Genomic DNA, 19849 nt, shown 5'->3' on the forward strand with positions numbered 1-19849 from the left:
ATCATAAACATAAAGAAGGGCCTCAGTATAACACAAATCTTTCGAAATTGATAGGTTTTATATGCAGCTACTGCGCGAAAAAAGGAAACTGATGATATCAAGTGGATACAACCTGATGCATTTTCATTTTTCTCGAAAAAAACATTATGGATTGTGAACGCTCCGACAAAAGCGTGCCAGATTAAAGTAAAAAAATATATTCAGATGTGAAGTTGTTTTTTGTAGCGACATGTGCGACACGACGAAGACGGAATGGCTTCAGACGCAAGAAGTAAATGAACGCCGAAATGAGAAGCGAAACTGTCATACGAGCTCGGAGGTGTAAAAGAAACGAGAAATAAAACGTACGAAACAAACTTGAAAATTCTGGGTCAAAACCGAAATGTACCTACTTATTACACAAAAAAAAGTGTGTGCTTAAGACCGCACGACAGAAGTGAAAACTTCTATGATGCTCGTTACTGATATTATTTTAATCCAATGCTGTTTTTAAATAAACATCAAAAATCTGTATTTTTCAATAGAAACTGCAAATACGTCCACGTTTAGAGGTACACTCTGGAAAAATTTGTGAGGTTAGGTTTGGATGTTTTAAGTTTTATTTTCTTGACGATGATATTGAACACAACACAAGTTTTCATAGCAATACTCTGTATTATGATAATTTGTCCATTTTCCTCTTCACATTTTGCTACACAAATTTATCCAGTAGATGAATTGTTGAAGCCATATAATTGAGAATTACATTCATCTGTAAACTTACAATACATTTTCAAAAAAAGCCGGACATTTTAATGACAGTAGCCAGCTTTTTTCGGAAATATAGTGTGGGTTGCATTTTAAATTACCTCAGGCTTATTATCACTCGTGAAATATTCTGTATATATATACAGTTCAGGTCACAACACAACGTACAATGAAAATTTAAAATTGACAAGTGACGCACACAAGGGCGCAGCACAGGGGGGGGTCAGGTGGGCCCGGCCCACCCCAGAATAAAAGTAAAACACTTAAAAACAAGATACATCTGCAATATCTATCTATCATCTGTCTGTGGTTTAAAATCTGGCCCACCCCAGCAAAAAATCATTGTTACGCCCTTGGACGCACAGTTGATTGTTTTTCGCTCGCTCCGCTAAAAAACTCGACTGCCTTGATTTTAGCTTGCCGTGTCGTGCTGCGAACGATTTTCGCTGAGCTGCGAACGATTTTCCGATTTTAGCTTGTGCTGCGAACGATTTTACCATGTCGCATGAAACTAATTCACTGTCCGGGAATAAAATGTATGTGGCGCGCCTAAACAAGTTTTCACTTCAAAAAGTGTGTGCTTAAGACCGCACTACAGTACTACAGAAGTGAAAACTTCTATGACGTTCGTAACTGATTTTAAGTTATTATTACTAAATACTACATCCATCTGTGAATTTACAATGTTTGTCGTGTCTTTATCGTTTTTATAATGGCTACTCCTCCAGCTCTGCGTTAGTGCCTGTTTCTCGCTCACTCGGCTAAACTCGGCTTCCCCGAACTTACTCGAATGAGCCTTTCACCTCGGAGCGTGACGGCGTGACGCATGAAACTAATTCACAGCCCAGGAATAATAATGTATGCGGTGCGCCTAAAGAAGTTTTCACTTCGATAATCCAGTTAAGACTCCGGGGATAGTCGAAATGACACACCGTTTATGTAAATATAACGTTTATTGTTTTATTGAATACATATGAGCATGACAAGTAACTAAAAATTATAATATTAGTACAATTATACATACATACAACTTATGTAATACAAAATTATCCTATATGCCTAATATGTAGAAGTCATGTTTGGTTTCACGCTGAGCGACCATTTCTGGTTCAATGATATTGACATTACGAAATTCATACAATAAAAATGATCAACAGTTCTTTATTATTACAAATTTTTTGATAGAAATTTCATTGACATTTTTCTCTAACACCTACATCTTTGTACCTATAGTTATATTTACAAGTGTCTAAACAATTTAGCGGGTTATCCTTAAAATTAGTAAAACGGTTTGTTTATCACACACAAAATTATGTAAGAATATTTATCATTTCACAATAATTTCTCCCAAAAAAGATATATGTATGTATTTTCAAATTCCTACACGTAGATCTATTTATTGTAAAAGAAGTCTGACTGAAAACTGTATAAGGACGTCATGTTTTTTACTTTTCTCATATAATGGGCTTCACGATCGTACCGATCATTTTGGATGTCAATAAATATCGATTGTCTCTTCTTACAAATAATTATTATCGTTAAAAATACTTACAAAATTGCTGCATGTATCCAAGAAGAATCTTTGGGTACAGTTCGTGCGTCGCATCCGAGTTCAACGTGTGAACCCTGAGAGTTAAATCACAAACATTTAATGTCTCCATGTGGAAGTTTTTTTGATCGAACGTGAAAAAGTGTAGGCGCGAGCACTGAACACTTGACAGGTGTGCCCAATTCAATGCACAACTTCTCTCACAAGGAGCTTTCGGGAATCCTAGAACTTGAAGTACTCTTTGTTGCAGGAGCGTGCCGATCCGCACCATTTCGTTTCCACCAAGGGGGGACACAATCGACCGCCGCGTCTGGCATGCTTTAACACCTCTCTGCGTCGTTGCATCTCGCCGATTCCGCATGATTTGCTGCATTCGCTCCAAGGAGACCATTCGCTAACGCGGCAGTCCCGTGGCGGACCTGCAACCCAACCGTCTCAACACTAAAGCCTCACGTCCACTGCCAGGAACGGTACGCATCGGTTGGGACGCACTTTTTCAACAATTTTGCGACAACCGATGCTACCGCCGTGAAACTCGACATCGAACAGTCTTAAAACGACTCCGAGAACGAATCAAAACCACGAATAGCGGTGTTGGATTTTCTCATGGGCTATGAATGATATCTGCGCAAAAGACGAATATCGGTAACGTAACGAATGACGATGTTTTCCGGTCGGTTTGCAGCGCCTACCGGAAAACATCGTCATTCGTCACGTTAATTTCGTCTCTCTCGTCTATTTGTATGTATTCGTTTAGAGATTTTTCACTGGTTTATCGCTCCGCCTTCCAAGGTCACAGTCCATGAGAGAAGCCAATACCTTCTACTATAATCTTTCATTGTTTGTTGTTTTTCTTTTAAATTTGTATAAATTTAACCCGGACAAAAATTGCTTTCAAACCGGACGTCATCTTGCACTTACGGTATTTCCTGACGTTCTTTCTGGGTTTACGGTACTTCTTATGGTGGTGATCTTTCGAATGGCTGAGATAGGAATCCGCGATGCTGTTTATGATGGCGTCTTTATCCCCTCGCGGGACCACGGCCGGAATCGAAGGTGACGTCACGGAGTCGTCTTTTTCGTTTCTGAAAAGAGAAAAGATGATTAAAATTTAAAGTACGTCTCGACGTGCGTGCACTTAAGGGTGAATTCGGATTTTAAAATGCCGTCTTGTCTTTTCTACGTACCGAACTTGTTCATGATGATTTTTGCATGACGGCCGCATCAAACATTTACAGGGACTTATACTTTTCATGTGCAGTAACAAATTTATATTGAACAGAGTTTTAAATTTACAAGAAAATTTTGTTTTTCTCCGGATCCATGAATATCTTGCGACCATTTTCTTGTCACACATGTTACATCTGTCAAGTGCAAAATACGTAACCGCAAAAAGGGTAGGTACGCCATTTGCGTAATGATCGATTTAAATGCGCCAATCGAACGTCATTTATTTTTCGTTGTTGTTCCGCGAACAAACATATTTCTGTTGACATAAGCAAAGGTAAATGTTGTGTTTTGTGAATTCCCTTTTTTATATTCCGCCCGAATGTGCGTTTTTCGGATGAGGTAGTATTTTCATTATTAGATTGGTTTTTGCGAAGCGAAAATATTATTATACCAACTTACATGGTGTTGAGTGATCTGTCAGGGTCGGATGAGCTTTTCGAAGTGGTACTAGTAGTCGTAGACGTCGATAGAACGAACTGCTGTTTATATGGACGGGGTCGAGGTCGAGGACGCTGATGAATTTCCTGCTCCTCACGTTCTTCCTCGATTGCTGTTTCAATATCGCTGTTTCCATTTAAAACGTTTATGCTATTCTGGGTCAAGTGTTCCATCTTTAAAACTTCATAACGCTGATCGTCTTCGGCATGATGAAACACTTCACTCAGCTCGTACTCTTTCACCTGAAACATGTAGGTATCCGTTATTTTCTGCTAAACTTCAACTCGGTGTGTTTCGAGTTTCCTCCGGAGTGCGGTACTCGAGGTCGAGATAGGGACATTTCCGGTTCATTTAGTCGCCAACGTATGTCCCGCAGAAACTCGCGAACTTATAAGACATTACCTTAATAAATTGAAACGTGCCGATGGGGGGAAGGCGCTTCAGATAGGGATAGAAGAACGATCCAGCAGGATGAGCGGGGTAATGGGCCGTAATGCGATAGGCCTCCCCTTGCGGTTCTGTCGGCCAGTTTGGAGCTGTGAACGTAAATCCGTTGTCGGTTCCGGCATCAATCGGATCCACCTGAACATAACCACAGTTTAAGTGACAATTTAGCGAGTGTCAAATGGGAAGGGCACGATACATCAAGCAACAAGGACCCATTTAACCTACAGGATTAAGCACTCTAATTGACGAATTTAGACCGCAGAACGAGGCACAACTAAACGACGGCTTAATTGCACCTAGAGCTTTGTGATGGGCTCTTGACGCGACTCTACCTACAGAACACGGCGGCCAAGAATAAAGAGAAATATGAGAACTAGTTATTTGAGATTCCCGACGATTCGTGTAATGGACGCGTAAACTACATTGTTTAATTAACGCCGAGTCTCCTTTAATCCAGAAGACAGGAGGTGTCCGGTATCTGACAAAAAAAAACACAAAGAGCGAGTAACCATGGAGAATATCGCCACACAAAGCTGAGTTACGTTACAAATTTGATAATAACCAAAAAATAAACATAATCACAAATAAAATAGTAAATTGTTATACGAGTTGCACAAGACAGTCTTGTGAAACGAGTGTAACATGCTATTTTTTCTATTTCGGCTTCATTAATTCTATTTTTTAAATATAAAATAATTACCTATCTAGTGACTTTTATTTTAATGGAATTGGGTTGGTATTGATGAAGCAATGTCATTTGCATTTCATTGAACATTAAATTTCAAATTGTCTTTCAAATGTTGTTACAATAATAATCTACCCCCTTAATAGTTTATTTTCATCTAAAACATGGATTCAGATTTAAACGACATCACTATCATTATCATTACTATCAATACCAACCCCATATTCAAAAATCACTAGACGCGATGCTATAAAATTGAACTTTGTGGAGCTGTTTAATAAATAAAATAGTTTTAAATTCTGGTCCACTAGAGGAAACTTACCTCAATTGTGATGCTGTCCAACCAATTACCGTTCACACACAGGTCGAAGCTGTCAATACCAATGAACCAATCTGGTGACGGAATGATTCGCGACATCAGAGAAACCTAGAATAACGAAATATGCAATTTTCTTAGTTTATCTCGTGAAAGCTCGAAATCAATCGTTAGTTGGTTCAGTTATTTTAAGACTAAAGCTTGAAGATTCAAAATTCTACATCATCTTTATTCCGAGATTCTTTCGGTCGCTCTAATTGTTAACAGTGAATATTCCAGATTTCTAGTACAATTCGAGTGAGGTCTGATGTCGGTCTGACAAAGCGGAGGCTCAAGTGCAAACATAAGAATGTGGTCGTCATGAGGAAACAAGTGGAGCTAATAAACAATGAATGAAGCTGAGCAGAAAAGAGCAGTGGCCGGTAATGAGATAGATGCGTGGTCACGATCGACCATCTGCACGCTGGACACGCGTTCCCGTCACTCTACTTAGATAGCCTTCTTTATTGTCTTAAGCTGTGACCGGAAAGATGCATCGGCCCATCTCCGTATAAAATTAAAATACACACGACTAACTAGACTGGAAGGAAAGAAAAAACAGGGAGACGACATTTTGAAATTTACCCTTGAATGGTTTCCATCGACGAAGAATTCCGCTTCGGTCCTGCCGACGCCTGTTGTTATAGGAGGAGCGTTAAACTCATCGTAAATTCCTCCTTCTCCCTGGCTTTGCTCCTCCAGGACGTCAGAACGACCCGTTTCGGCGAAAGCTTTCACTCCAGACGACGATTTCTGACCCAACCGGAACAAAGTGAATGATTTGTTGTGACTTCGACCTGCAACAATGTCGTCTTATCAGAGTCGCTCCGCTTTCATACTCAACAGACCGAAGCAGACGACTTTTTTCGCACAATTAATGTCCGCCGAAACGGTTAATTGAACTCTATCGTCGATGCAATTAGAGGCAATTAACCTTCGAGAACTCTTAATTATAATCCGCTTTCGCTTCTAAAGATTTTTTCCCCGGCTCACTCATCTACGTAAGATGAGACAGCGTCGAGTATTTTGTTTTGCAAGCGCCGACGAAGAATCACGACGTTAATTCCGTTCTGATGGAACAAACAATCAGGAAATAATTTCCTTAAGTGTGCCAGATAAGGAGAAAAATGATAAGAATCGAGACGCAGAAAAACGATCCATTCGAGCTAATGAAGAAGTGGTTTGGCAGAACGGATCCGAAAATCGCCATCTGCTGATAGATTTACTATCGTTTATGGTGATTGCGGATATTAGACGAGTCCCTTCGCTTTAATAAAGCCTCGGGCTAATTCAGATCCGACAAGAAAAACACGAAACGATCCCGGTCAAGTCTTTTCGTGCCATCTAGGCTACACTACGAGCGCCATTAAAATTACTTTTGAAAGAGACGACGGGTCCTATGAATGTAAGACGCGGTGTGGATGCCATCGTGAAATTTAAAATCCGGGTTGCATTTTACTCGTCTCGTGGTAAGGGGATCAGGTATGCTTCTCTGTTGCATTCAGTCACCGTAAACATTCCTCCTTGGAATGTCTGACATCGATCTGTTTCCAATAAGATCAAGTGCATTCTATCCGAGTTGAAAACGGAACAAGAAGGGGCATTAGGACGCTTCGGTGTCATTACAGACGGCTCGTTTCGGAATAAAAAAATACATACATACAGTGAATTCAGGGAATGAAATTTTTATGAAAAGACGAGTGCTCTCGGTAAGGAGCTCCTACAAAATTTTCAACAACTCATCCAAGACTACCTTAACAACAGCTTTAACAAAGTTTCAGCATGAAGGAAATTAAAAATGAACACGATTTAAACTCACTTGTGCGGTACGAATTGTTTATTTACACGTCCAAAGAAAGTAATCTTGAAGTTGTTTTTTTTTATCTTACCATCAGTACTCCCTTAGTACTATGAAACGGAGAAACTCAGCAGTTTGTGTGATTTGCATTACAGTAGAGTATTTACTTTTTTTTTGTTGACGTGTACTAGACGTAATCGTAAAGAATTATACGATCCTGTAGCTCCAGCCTTTCCTAATAAGATAAGGGTTAACTGGGGTTTAAGCGCCAATAAAAATGTTGACACCTGGGGCAACCTCTGGGGCCTTCAGAGAGGGACCTTTAAAGTTATTACGCCGTAAAACAGATCTGTCATTCAAGTTTTAACGTGCCAAGTTTCACAATAAAATTTGTTATTGATTAATTTTTAAATATCATCAGTCTTAAACAGTTTGCAGTGTGTTAAATAATGTCACATTTATGGGTCATAGAAATTTTTCTTAGATCTTCGCGTCAATACAACCACGTAACGAAATTAATTATAAAAAAGGTAGCGAAACGACGAGATTTTTTTTATTTCGCGATCATCCCAGTCGCTTCGTATTTTTCCCTTTGATGTTAAAAGTCTTGTAAAAGTTCAAACGTCCCAAATGATGACATAAACGCATTACCAAGTACTTCATAAAAGTAATTTCCTCGGCACACAAACGTACTTTGCCTCATAGTTTCATCTAATTTAATTTCAAGCAGATTCGCTGCAACTAAACAAACTTTTCAATCACCATTTTTTCAAGTAAAAATTAAATACATACTAATGAGCCTAATAAAGTTTGTGATGCAACCAACAATACATGTCTCCCATAGCTTTTTAGTTTGTGTTTATTAATTATTCCAGATAATGATGTTGATTAAATTTGACAAATGTAATGTTGGGCATGTTGACCACTTTGTATAAAATTTAAATATTATATTTTTTAAATCCGCATAATAGGTGCAAATGTAATGTTGGCTGCATCATAAATTTCGTTAGGCTCATTATTACTCGTGAATCACCGTGTATGTAGATGCATTTAATAACAATGCAGTGTAAGCTGAAAAATGTGTTGTTAAATATCCGGGGTGGCTTAAGTAATTTGAACGACGGAGCACTCGCCATTTATTAGCAATATTTTAATATGGAGACGTTGTGTGGGACGTTATTAAATTCCAAATTTCATTATTTGCAACGAAAACCTTGAGCGAATATCAAAAATACATTTAAGGAATGCCATTTATGAAGAAGCAGCTTTAATAAAACTAAGCCATGTATTATGAAAGATTAAATTTTTGCCCTTGTCAAAGGAGCTAAAACCCGATGAAATTATTTGATGAATTTTATTCGACTGACAATAATTCATAGAGCTACCATGTTGGTTTTAATTACACGTTGGATACAACAAATTTCAGTTACTCTGCATCGGCGTCGAACTGAATTTAATATATTAATTGGAAGCACACTGACGAATTCATACAGTTATTAGATCTATAAATGACAAACTAGATGTGTTCTCCCAATTTCAGTTTCGGCAATATTTCTAATTAAAGAAGAGCCTCATTTATCATTACTTCTTCATCTACAGTGTCTCTGATAACATGAAATTTGTTAAAGTTGACACAATATAGGTACGAGTATAAAAGATCGACTGGTCTTTTAACTCGAGTCACAAAAAATAATCCGGCGAGCTTAATCCAATGAATCGGGGACGCGATTCAACGTGTTCTTTTGGTCCTACCATGCGCTTTGAAGATGTCCTGCTGAAATGAAGGCAGACTTTGTGTCGTAACGAAGCGTTATCACTGTATTACGGCCAACCAAACATTAGCAACCTGAATTTATTGTGATTTTCATGTAGAAATGTAATGTTTTGTTAAGAAAAAAAACCGTCCATCAATACAAAGGCGCGTACAGTTTTCTCTTCCATCCAGTGGTGGCGCAAGAGGGAGCAACTCAAAAATTGTGGTCACTGGTATAATTTGTCCAGCGAGAGATTGGTTGATATGAAAATCACTAAATTCTACGTAGAGGAAGTAGTACGTAGCGCATGTAAAATTTGAAATATATCCTTCAGGCAGTAACATTTTTGCCCTGAAATTATGCTTTAATTTAATATATTCGCTAAAATTATACACATGAATTTAGCTGTTAAATTCAATTTATTAAAGAATACACAACCACATTATAGTTATACACCAGAAAGTTGTTTGGAAAATGACAGTTACAAGTTATATTTTGATAGAACAATTTTAACTGACATTCATATTAAGCATAACAGACCAGACATTATAATTTTAAATAAACAACAAAAGCAAGCATATCTTTTAGATATAGCTGTTCCAAATTCACATAATATAACACAGACATATAACACAAAAATTAATAAATATTTGGAGTTGTCCGTTGCTATGAGAAATCTTTGGTGTTTAGAAAAAATTTCGATTTTGCCACTTGTAATTTCAGCAACGGGAACAGTACCGCAATCTCTTTTTAAAAATTTAAAAATTCTGGATTTAGATAACACATTGGTAGTTGAAATTCAAAGAGGTATATTATTATACTCATGTCACATCGTGAGGAAGTTCCTTAACATTGACACAGAACATAATACACAACAAAGTCAAAATGCGGAGGCGAGACGCCGGTAATTCTCCGGCAAAATTGCCGTGCCGCCGGGTGGAGGTGGGATACGATTACAGGGTGAATCATATAGTTTCATAAATATTTTAACCAGTAGAGATTCCGGTCTCAAAAGGCTCTTGACAATAAAATTTTGAGTCATACATCAAAAATTGGCAAAAATTACCATATCGGTTTTTTCACTATTAGTAAATGCCATTCTTCGCTAAATTATTCCACTTTACGTCCAATATATAACAAATGTCATAACAGAAGCAAACCATTGTTGCTCTAGAGAAAATATTGGTATTATAAAGTTCGCTTTAATTTCATTTTGACAACAATGCCTGAGAATTTGTTTCAACGTAAAATATTTTCATTTATCTGCAGATTTTAAAAGGTGGTAGTACACTCTTCAACACGCTTTATCTTCAACAATTTTAACCTTAGAACCTAGACATTTTTGTAAGAGTGTCTAGGGGTTGGAATCTACCACCAGTTAAAGTTTGTATGATACTATATGAATCAACCTGTATGTATTCTAGTGCGTTTTGTAGTGTTGGGTTACAAGCCTACATTTTAAAATCTCCCAATCTCTCGCTGGATGAAGTATACCAGAGATGAAACGATGAAAACATATTAGGAAGAATTTTTTAAGTGAAAACTTCTTTAGGCGCACTCATTCATTATTATTCCCAGGCAGTGAATTAGTTTTCAATCGTCACGCCGTCAAGTCACACGCTTTGAGGTGAAAGGCTCATTCGAGTAAGTTCGGGGGAGCGACGTCAGTGCAGAGCTGCAGCAGTAGCCATATACAGGGTATTTCACGAGTGATAATGCAATCCACCATACATTTGCAACGCTAACGTGGATATTTCAAATACCGTATTGTTTTAAAATGAAATTATGAATCCATGATAGCTTTGCTTCCAACACTTTCATTTGTCACAACTGACATTTACGAAAAAGTTAAAATACGTCGATTAAAATGTACTCGAACGATGAAACTGATTTAAAACGAATGCAATAAAAATGCTTCTACCGTTGCGCGTTTAGGCAGACAATAAACATTTTCCCAAAAACTCTTTGTTTTTTCACAATTTCATTTAGGTAACCAAGCGAATATGACATTTATGTCAAAATTTACGAAACTGTACAGTTAACTATCTTTTTGGTTTTGAAATCAAAAAACAAAATCCACGTTAGGGTTGCAAATGTATTGTGGGTTGCATTTTCAATTCCGTCGGGCTCATTTTCACTCGTGAAATATGTAGCCTGTATAAAAACGATAAAGACACGACAAACACAGATGGATGTAGTATTAATAATAGATAGATGTAGTATTTAGTTCTAATATGTAATAGATATAAAGTCCATTCAAAAATCAAAAAAACCACCACCTGTTGCTTTAGGTTGGTAAAATTTAAAAAACCCTAGGTAGTTATTTTTTCTTGCAATGTTTGTAACTATGACTTATGACATTTGCTTCAAAATAAAATTCAATTGCTTGGAATTTCGTTTTTAGACTATCCCACCTCCACCCGGCGGCACGGCAATTTTGCCGGAGTACATACACTATTACGGATAATACTATCAAGTAATAGTGCAGTGCTTATCAACATAATTACCGGCGTCTCGCCTCCGCATTTTGACTTTGTTGTGTATTATGTTCTGTGTCAATGTTAAGGAATTTCCTCACGATATGACATGAGTATAATAATATACCTTTTTTAATTTCAACCACTAATGTTTTCTCTAAGTCCAAAATTTTTAAATTTTTAAAAAGAGATTGTGGTACTATTCCTGTTGCTGAAATTATAAATGGTAAAATCGAAATTTTTTATAAACACCAAAGATTTCTCATAGCAACGGAGAGTTCTAAATATTTATTAATTTTTGTATTATATGTCTGTGTTATATTGTGTGAATTTGGAACAGCTATATCTAAAAGATATGCTTGCTTTTGTTGTTTATTTAAAATAATAATGTCTGGTCTGTTATGCTGAATATGAATATCAGTTAAAACTGTACGATCAAAATATAATTTGTAATTGTCATTTTCCAAACAACTCTCTGGTTTATAAATATAATGTGGTTGTGTATCCTTTAATAAGTTGAATTTAACTGCTAAATTCATGTGTATAATTTTTGCGAATATATCATGACATTTTTTATATTCGCTTTGAGCCAAAACGGTGCAAATTGTTTTATTATTGCTCAGTACGATTCAGTTATTTATTAATTTTTAGTATTTTTGCTTAAACATGCCCAGAAAAACAAGACACTTAATAAATACTTAACCTCAAAATTACAATTCTCACCAAATTTTATACTAGACAGCGTTGCCAATAGTAATTATCGAGGAAAATGCGACGTTGGTGGTTTTTTGATTTTTGAATGGACTTTTTTTATAAAATAGATGTAGTATTTAGTAATAATATACAGAGTATTACTTAAAATCAATTACAAACGTGATAGAAGTTTTCTTTTCTGTTGTGCGGTCTTAAGCACACTCTTTTTTTTTTTAATTGGTCGATCCTTACTTTACATACGCATTGTATGTAGGTATGTTGCAGCAACATTTTTGAATCTGATTGAATTCTTCGGCTTTGACAAAAGCTGTTAGAAGCCTAGCATGAAATGAAACAAACTTGAAATAAATTTTATTCAAAATTGCCCAACAGGGTTTGACAAATGAAACTTTCCAAAGTGAAAACTTTTACTTTGCAAACATGTGCTTATCCCTCGTCCAATCTCTTGTCGAATCCTTGCGGAATCGCTTCGATTAAAATTATCTCTGATTAATATCAGACTTTCACTATTTAGTATTGCCTCTAGATTTTTTAAAAGTTGTTGCAAACAAACCTCGGTACAAAACGGTTCAGCAATAAATTAACACAGTAAATGTAGAGTATTATTAAATGATAAACCTACAACCGAACCAACGAAAGAACACTATGAACCAATAGAATTTGCTCTTAATAATAAAAAATTGAGAAATACAAATGATTTACAGGTGAGCATAGGTATTTCGATAGAAAAAATTATTATTATTATCCAATTACGGAAAACAATTTGAACCGACACGAAACTGGAAATATCCGTTTCATCTTGAAAAATTAGGTTTATTTGAAGAGGAGTGGCGAAAGCGCCAACCCCGACACACCGGTTCTTTTCATTCATGATAAATGCGTTGGGGTGTAACGGTAAACGCACCAAGTCTATACAAAAAGCTGTTATTAATTCCGATAGGAACCTGTCAGGTCCAGCAATCATCGCGCACACATACACACAATAAAAACAATAATTCATATTATGGCCATGTACGGCATCCTCCGATCAATTAATTAATCCGCGATCATTTCATAAATGCAGCTAGTTAGGGTCGGATAAATAATTTTAATGAAATCTCGGACGCACCTGAACCTGTTTATCCGGTGCACGGAGTCGGGCGCGAGCCGCAAATCTGCAAAGCAAAAACTGGATCCGGTGTGCATTCTTCGGAGATTAGTTGCAGGACTGACTGCACCTTGCGCACACCTGCCAGACTAGACCGATCGACCACTCAGATACCGTACAAGAATCAGATCGACTCCTGCACATAAACAATACGATCACCGTTAGCTTTCTTTCGTTCCGACACAACCGAGCCGAACCACTCCACGGTCATTTTTATTGGCCATTGTCTCAGTTTTTATTCAGTGGTCTAGTTTCAGGGGCGCATTCAGTAATTCAGTCTCGACAGCAGAATTCAACACGCACCTTCACCACAAACAAGATCAATCTAGAAATTTCTTCTTCAATCGTACTGTTCTTCACTGTTTCACAAAATATACTTGTACATACATATTTATATATTCGTGCTGACCCACAATTTTGAGTCTCACTTTGTTCACTGCAAGATCTTCCAGAAATTAAGAGATCGACCCGTAAGTGTCGCCAATCGGCATAAATCACCCCCGTTTGAGCGCCGCTCCCCTTCCTGCAGGTAATCGATCGTCCTCGGTGAAAATTTGGATTTCTGCGGAAATTTGTGTGTGTCTCCGTAAAGTTTATTTGCGAACTTGTGCGAATAAAAGTCGTAGGTGGTGATTTATTTAGTGTGGCGAACATTGTCCGAATAGTCTTATCTGTTTATCAACTCTCCTCTTCCATCCACGCACTGCCAGTAATCGAGATTGTACCGATTCGAGAACGGTTATTAAATAAAATATCACTAGACATAAAAAAACTCGGGTGAAAAATAAATTAGCTGTGTTCTTTCTTGGCATAATTTTAATTAACAAAGATTCAGGCCATCAAATATTCATGTCCGTTTAATTAGAGCGCTCTCATTACGTTGAAAATTAATGAGATCAGCAAAGCTCTAACTTTCGCATGTCGGTGATGAAGCGACTTTAATTGACTGTCTGCCAGTGTCTCCCTTTACCGCCTGCATTTTGCTATTTTACACTAATTGCAAGAATTATGCGGACGTCTTCGATATCTGCACGCGAGATCGACAGTCGGCGCAATTTACACGTCGCGCCGACCTGCACTCTGCGCCCTAACCCAAAAAGTAGCTCCTGGTTCGTGGGAACAGCTTTCGCACAACGAAAATTGTCCCGTTGGTTGTTGGGTTTTCCTATTAAAAAAAAAGATCGTTCTCTCTGACTCACGCAGTTGCTCGTACTTATTTTTAGATCAAGTTCTTTTCTTCTCTAACATGGTATATTAACAATAAAACAGAAAACTCGAAAAAGTTATAACCACACATATTTGATCAACTGAAAAAGAGTGGGAAACTGAGAATTTAAAATGTTTCTGCCAAAACGGCAACGTAGACCTGTTTCTATAATTCCTAAAATAGTGTATATTGAGTGTTCATTTAAATTCATCCTCAAAGTTGGCGTTGAAGATCAGCTGTTTAAATCAAACCTCACTTTTTCCGTTTTTACTCTGCAGACTGACGAGTGATGCGTTCACAATCGACTCTTCAACGGCAACTTTAAGGATGAAATGTCATACAAATGTCAACTCTACCCCACCTACACAGTTGCCACATCCATTTTCGTACATAGTTGCCATATTTATTTATATGTACAGAGTGACTTTGAAGGTTGTGCAAATATTGAGCAATGATGCCTTATACAAATGTTGATATTTTTCGAGAAAAAGGGGCTCAAAGTTTTTCAAAAAAAGTTTGGGAGCGACTGAATTTTATACAAAAATGGCTCAAAAATAAATCATAGCAGACTTTTTTTGTTGGCATTTATGTAATTCAAAATTAAGTCATTTTGACAAGACCATCAATCTTAACCTCAATTTAAATCACAAATGTCTTTCACCAGTCTGGAGAAAACCGACATGGTCTTTGATCTGTGGCGAACATTCAATACACGAACCTTTGTAAACGTTGCACAGGATCTTCGCGATTTTGGGCGTTTCGAGAAGATCGCATTTTAGTTGCAGAAGAAGACATTCCTCACGAAATCCAAGAGCGTCACTTCCAGCAGTCATTTTAATTAACGTGTGGGTTGGGATTGTTGAAAATCACCTTGTAGATCCCTATGTTTTACCTCCGCCTCATTACTTTCAAAATGCCGCTCAGGAAATTCATGAAGACATCAGAGGCATTCTAAATCGAATGTGGCTTTCTTGGACACGTAGTACTGAAGCTTGCATTGTAAACAAAGGCAGGCATTTTGAGCAACTTCTTTGATGTTTCATTTTATACTTTTACTCACAATTACAGTCCTTTCACTTTGTTGTTTAAGCCTTTGTTGTTTTCTGAATAAGTTGCAGGCACTATATTATCATTACTTTACAAATTTTATCCAAAATTCACGATGAAACTCAAAAAATTGTAATGATAAAAACCAAACATAACCTCAAACGACAGAAAAACTTGATATTTTACGTTGGTCGTTGGTCAAAACTGCCCGCCAAATTTGAAAATTTTCAGCGTTTTCCAAACAAAGTGGTTTCTTTAATTTTCTTGTAAACCATTAACATTTGTATAAGTCAAGTTGGGTTATTTTTTCTTCTTTTAACATGTACAGTTAATTTCAAAATTATCGAGTACACCTCAAAAATCAAGAAGTCAATTTATTACAGTTTTTTTCACATGTAAAGATGTCTTTTTGAAATTTAAGTGTCATATTTTTTATATAGGTTAGGTAAGTTTGACAACATAAAATGTCGTTGATATTTTAGAACACCATAATAGTGTGTTTTATCCTCTGCACGGTGCTCTTGGCGATGTTATAATAGTGAGCTACCCTTCGGATGGACCACCCATCTTCTAATTTGGAAAGAATGAGCACTTTCGCGTTTTCGGTTAGATTAGGCATTTGGTTTGTCAAAATTGACATTGATTATTGACAAAAAAATGAAAGTACATTTTACACTGTAGAATATTAGGTGTACTCTATAATTTTGAAATTAACTGTACTACCTCAGGTTAAAATATCTGTACAACCTTCAAAGTAACGCTGTATTTATCATTTTGAATCACCCAATATAAAGTCTTTTCAGAAAAATGCTATTCTAGTTTGCTAAATCGTAATAATTTTTCTAACAATCATGGTTATGAAGATTTTTATATAAACGTGACAAATCATCTTGCTAATTTGAAAGATGGATTTCGTTGCAGCAAAGTTTCTTTTGCATTTTCAAAATAACGTGGAAAATGCTGAGAATCAGTAAGTGTAAATAAAATAAAATAATTATAATTGGTCCAATAATTGAATAATTGTACTTTTTAAGGGTTTGGCATTTGCCACTTATTAAATGCTCCTTCTCCAACGTCAAGACCATAATTTCCATTTGCTGGAAATTGGTCTTCTTGCTCCGTTTTTTAACATTAGCAGAAGAACGGCAAGAATCCATTTTAAAATTAATTGACGCGGGTTTGACTTTTTTAACACAGGACATGCTTTTTGTGATAAAGTTTTACATTTTGGAATGTATCTGAACAATAGTTATTTACGAACCAAGTGCGGGAAGACGATGTTCCCGCATGAGCGAATTTTTTAAAGCACGAACGACAAAGGAGCGAGTGCCTTTAATTAATGCGCGAATGAACGGAAGATGTCTTGACGCAAGTGGTTCGTTCATACAATATTTTTTGTACGAAAATTAAATTAAAATTTTTTGTTTTAATACATTAAACATAAACGAACATAAAACCAAGTAGGCAGTGATATTTGGTTATTGGAAACAATTGCTTCACTTGATATTTCAATTTTTGCAATAATTTGTGAATTTTGTAGGAACAATTTTCAACGATTATAAATCTTTCCGTAATTTTTTAATGGAGGAAAACCCAGGGAAGTTGTATTTTATGAACTAAATTTTATTATTATCAAGACAGATTTTTTTTGAATGCCTCAAAGGGCCAGGTTTTTTTGCAATTTTTACATTCGAGTCGACCGGGAAGCACTCGTTTCGGAGTGAGCATTGCTTTCAAGGCAATGAGTAGTAGTTATTTATTTAACGAGTTCGTGTGTAATTTTGGCTTTTTTTGGCATGAGTGGACCAGTTTAAAACTCGAGTGAAACGAGAGTTTTAAAGGTCCACGAGTGCCAAAAAAGCCCAAATTACACAAGAACGAGTTGAATACAACGTTTTTTTATTCGACGAGCCCCTTAAAGGCTCCAAATCGCTAAAAATCTTTAAAATTAGCTTGACGTTTCGTTTTGACAAGTTGTCAAATTTATCAAAATCCGTTCACACAGGCGAAAATTCTCAAATTCTGACAGTGTCGAACAAAAAAAAAAATTAATTTTACTGCTACTCGTACATGTACACTTCTATTCCATAAAAAGTGGTACAGCTAATTAAATTTTAACTTTAAAAAAATTAATAAAAACTAAGAATACTACTGTTGTAAAAATTAAGCGACACTGCGAACTTGACGATAACGTTTTAACGTAAAAAAGAACTTACGTTAGCAAAATATTGCTAAAATTGAGTTCAGTACTTGTACCACTTTTTATTAAATAGAAGTGTATCTACATGTACGAGTACCTGCTTAAAGAAGTGAAAAGCTAGAACAATTTGTTGTAATGCCTATGTTGTCATCAAAAACTTGCAACTTCTTTTTAATGCATACTCTATTATCATGGTGGATATAGGAGAGAAATGAAAAATCAACAAGCCGGTCGGTAGATAAACTACGGGCTTGTTAGTTTATTTTGTATATTTTGGAGCGCCGTTGTTGTTTTTGTGGTGTTGTTCTTGATAAATCGGTCTATTAGCGGTCGTAAATTCATTAAAATTGTTAAAACGGCGTGATTACTGAAAGTTCGCGTAAATCCCTTCTACAATCTCAAACAAACGAAATTTAATAATATTGAATTATGGTCGTCTAGGGTTAAAGTCAACAATGTGTTAATTAAACACAGAAATCCGAAGTTAACTTAGAGATTAACTATTAAACAAGTAAACTCCAGACAATACGTTCTCGGAAACAAGAACAAATCAATAAATACCGAACAGCTTACACATGGTAAAATCAAATTCCGGAAATAATTTTGTCGAAACGTGGAATTAATAAAAACGTTATAGACCCAAATATTTACTATCACCAAGGGGCGAATTTTATATTACAAAAGTTTTTATAATACTTTCCTGTTTTATATTTGCAAATGTGAAAAGTTTCCAACACGGAGAGTCGTGACTTGAAAGGTTATCGAATTTTTTGAAAACTGGCACATATTTCATAGAAAAATAAGAGGACGTCGTGCCGCAAAAATATTTTACAAACTCGCTCGAATTTAACTTTTCTAATTAAGAACCGATCGATGAGAGCTCTGGAACTTCTTATAAACTAGATAATTTCCCACTATTTACTCCTTTTCTAGACAGGATGACCCCGGTTACGTCTGAAATCTAAATAAGTACCTACTTAGCGACCGGGTTGTTTTTTGCGGTTTTTTCAATGTCGACTACTGGTTTAGGTCGATTCTCAATTTGGATAAAAATAGAATAAGAGACACTCACCTGGAACAAAACGAGTATGAATATTTACCGCACTTTTAAACGCGAATGATAAAAACGATGCAAAATGGCCGAGTTAGCATGCATAAAAAATCCCCACATTATTTATAAAATGTCCGTGTGTTTGTTCGAAATCCGGGATAATCGTGGGAGAGCCCACAAAAGCGCAATCCTCTGGAGGATTGTGGCGGTGCATAATTACGCAACATCGGAATAAATTCGTGGAAGAGCCGATTGAGATTTTTCTTGTTATCCTGTTGAAATATGAGTAAATTTCAAAATTCCATTTGTTAGAACAGGAAATTGGAATAATGGCGTTGGATTTGCATAAATTATTCCGCAAACCTCCTTCTTAATAGAAAATCAAGACATTGTTTTGCGAGCTTCGCGCAGAAAAGGGAACATAACGAACCCCGAAGTGCGCTAACAAAACAATATAAAGCGAACAAAAAGAGGGCACGTTCGAGACCGACATTTTCATAACAAAAATTTCTTTACCACTATCAATGTTGAACGACAAACGGCAACCAAATCGACTTGTAATTGCCCACGAAACTGGTATATTTCTATTTAATGACCCTCCATATTGTAACTAGCAGCTACTAATTCCAAGGGAGCTTAAGTGTAATTAGTGGCTGTTGCACTTGCAATGTAAACACCATTACAGTCATCCGTGAAGAAGCTGTTACTAATTAATGTATTATATTACAGTTGCATACACTGAAAAAGCTGGTCGGAGTGCGCTTATGTCTATACGTATTCTGCGCAATATGGAATTCCACTACGATTTCTTTTTTGGTTGTTGCTGATACGAAATATGAAAATCAAACCAACACAGTGGGATTAACCATCAGAATAACAAAATTGTTAGTTTACATATACCGCAGCTAAACTACATAAAGCACAATAGTCGGGATTAAGGCTGTCCAAACCATAAAATATTTCAAAATGTGTAATCTGGTTCTGTTTATGGTATTTACCTCGC

The 19849-nt window shown here is 36.4% G+C and overlaps 1 protein-coding gene across 1 annotated transcript in view; it reads right to left on the minus strand.

Annotated features, from left to right (window-relative positions):
• Positions 1-1681: 1681 nt before the first annotated feature.
• The window catches only part of mspo (M-spondin), a 70396-nt gene continuing 52228 nt past the window's right edge, over positions 1682-19849 (minus strand). Inside the window, exons 2-7 of the mRNA XM_069053091.1 lie at positions 6037-6248; positions 5419-5523; positions 4367-4546; positions 3926-4206; positions 3218-3381; positions 1682-2715 (exon numbers count right to left, since the gene is read on the minus strand). Coding sequence (XP_068909192.1) covers positions 2519-2715; positions 3218-3381; positions 3926-4206; positions 4367-4546; positions 5419-5523; positions 6037-6248 — 1139 coding nt within the window. The 3' untranslated portion in view covers positions 1682-2518. The remainder of the gene's footprint in view (positions 2716-3217; positions 3382-3925; positions 4207-4366; positions 4547-5418; positions 5524-6036; positions 6249-19849) is intronic.

Source organism: Tenebrio molitor, chromosome 7 (assembly GCF_963966145.1).
Source record: "Tenebrio molitor chromosome 7, icTenMoli1.1, whole genome shotgun sequence".
NCBI lineage: Eukaryota > Metazoa > Arthropoda > Insecta > Coleoptera > Tenebrionidae > Tenebrio > Tenebrio molitor.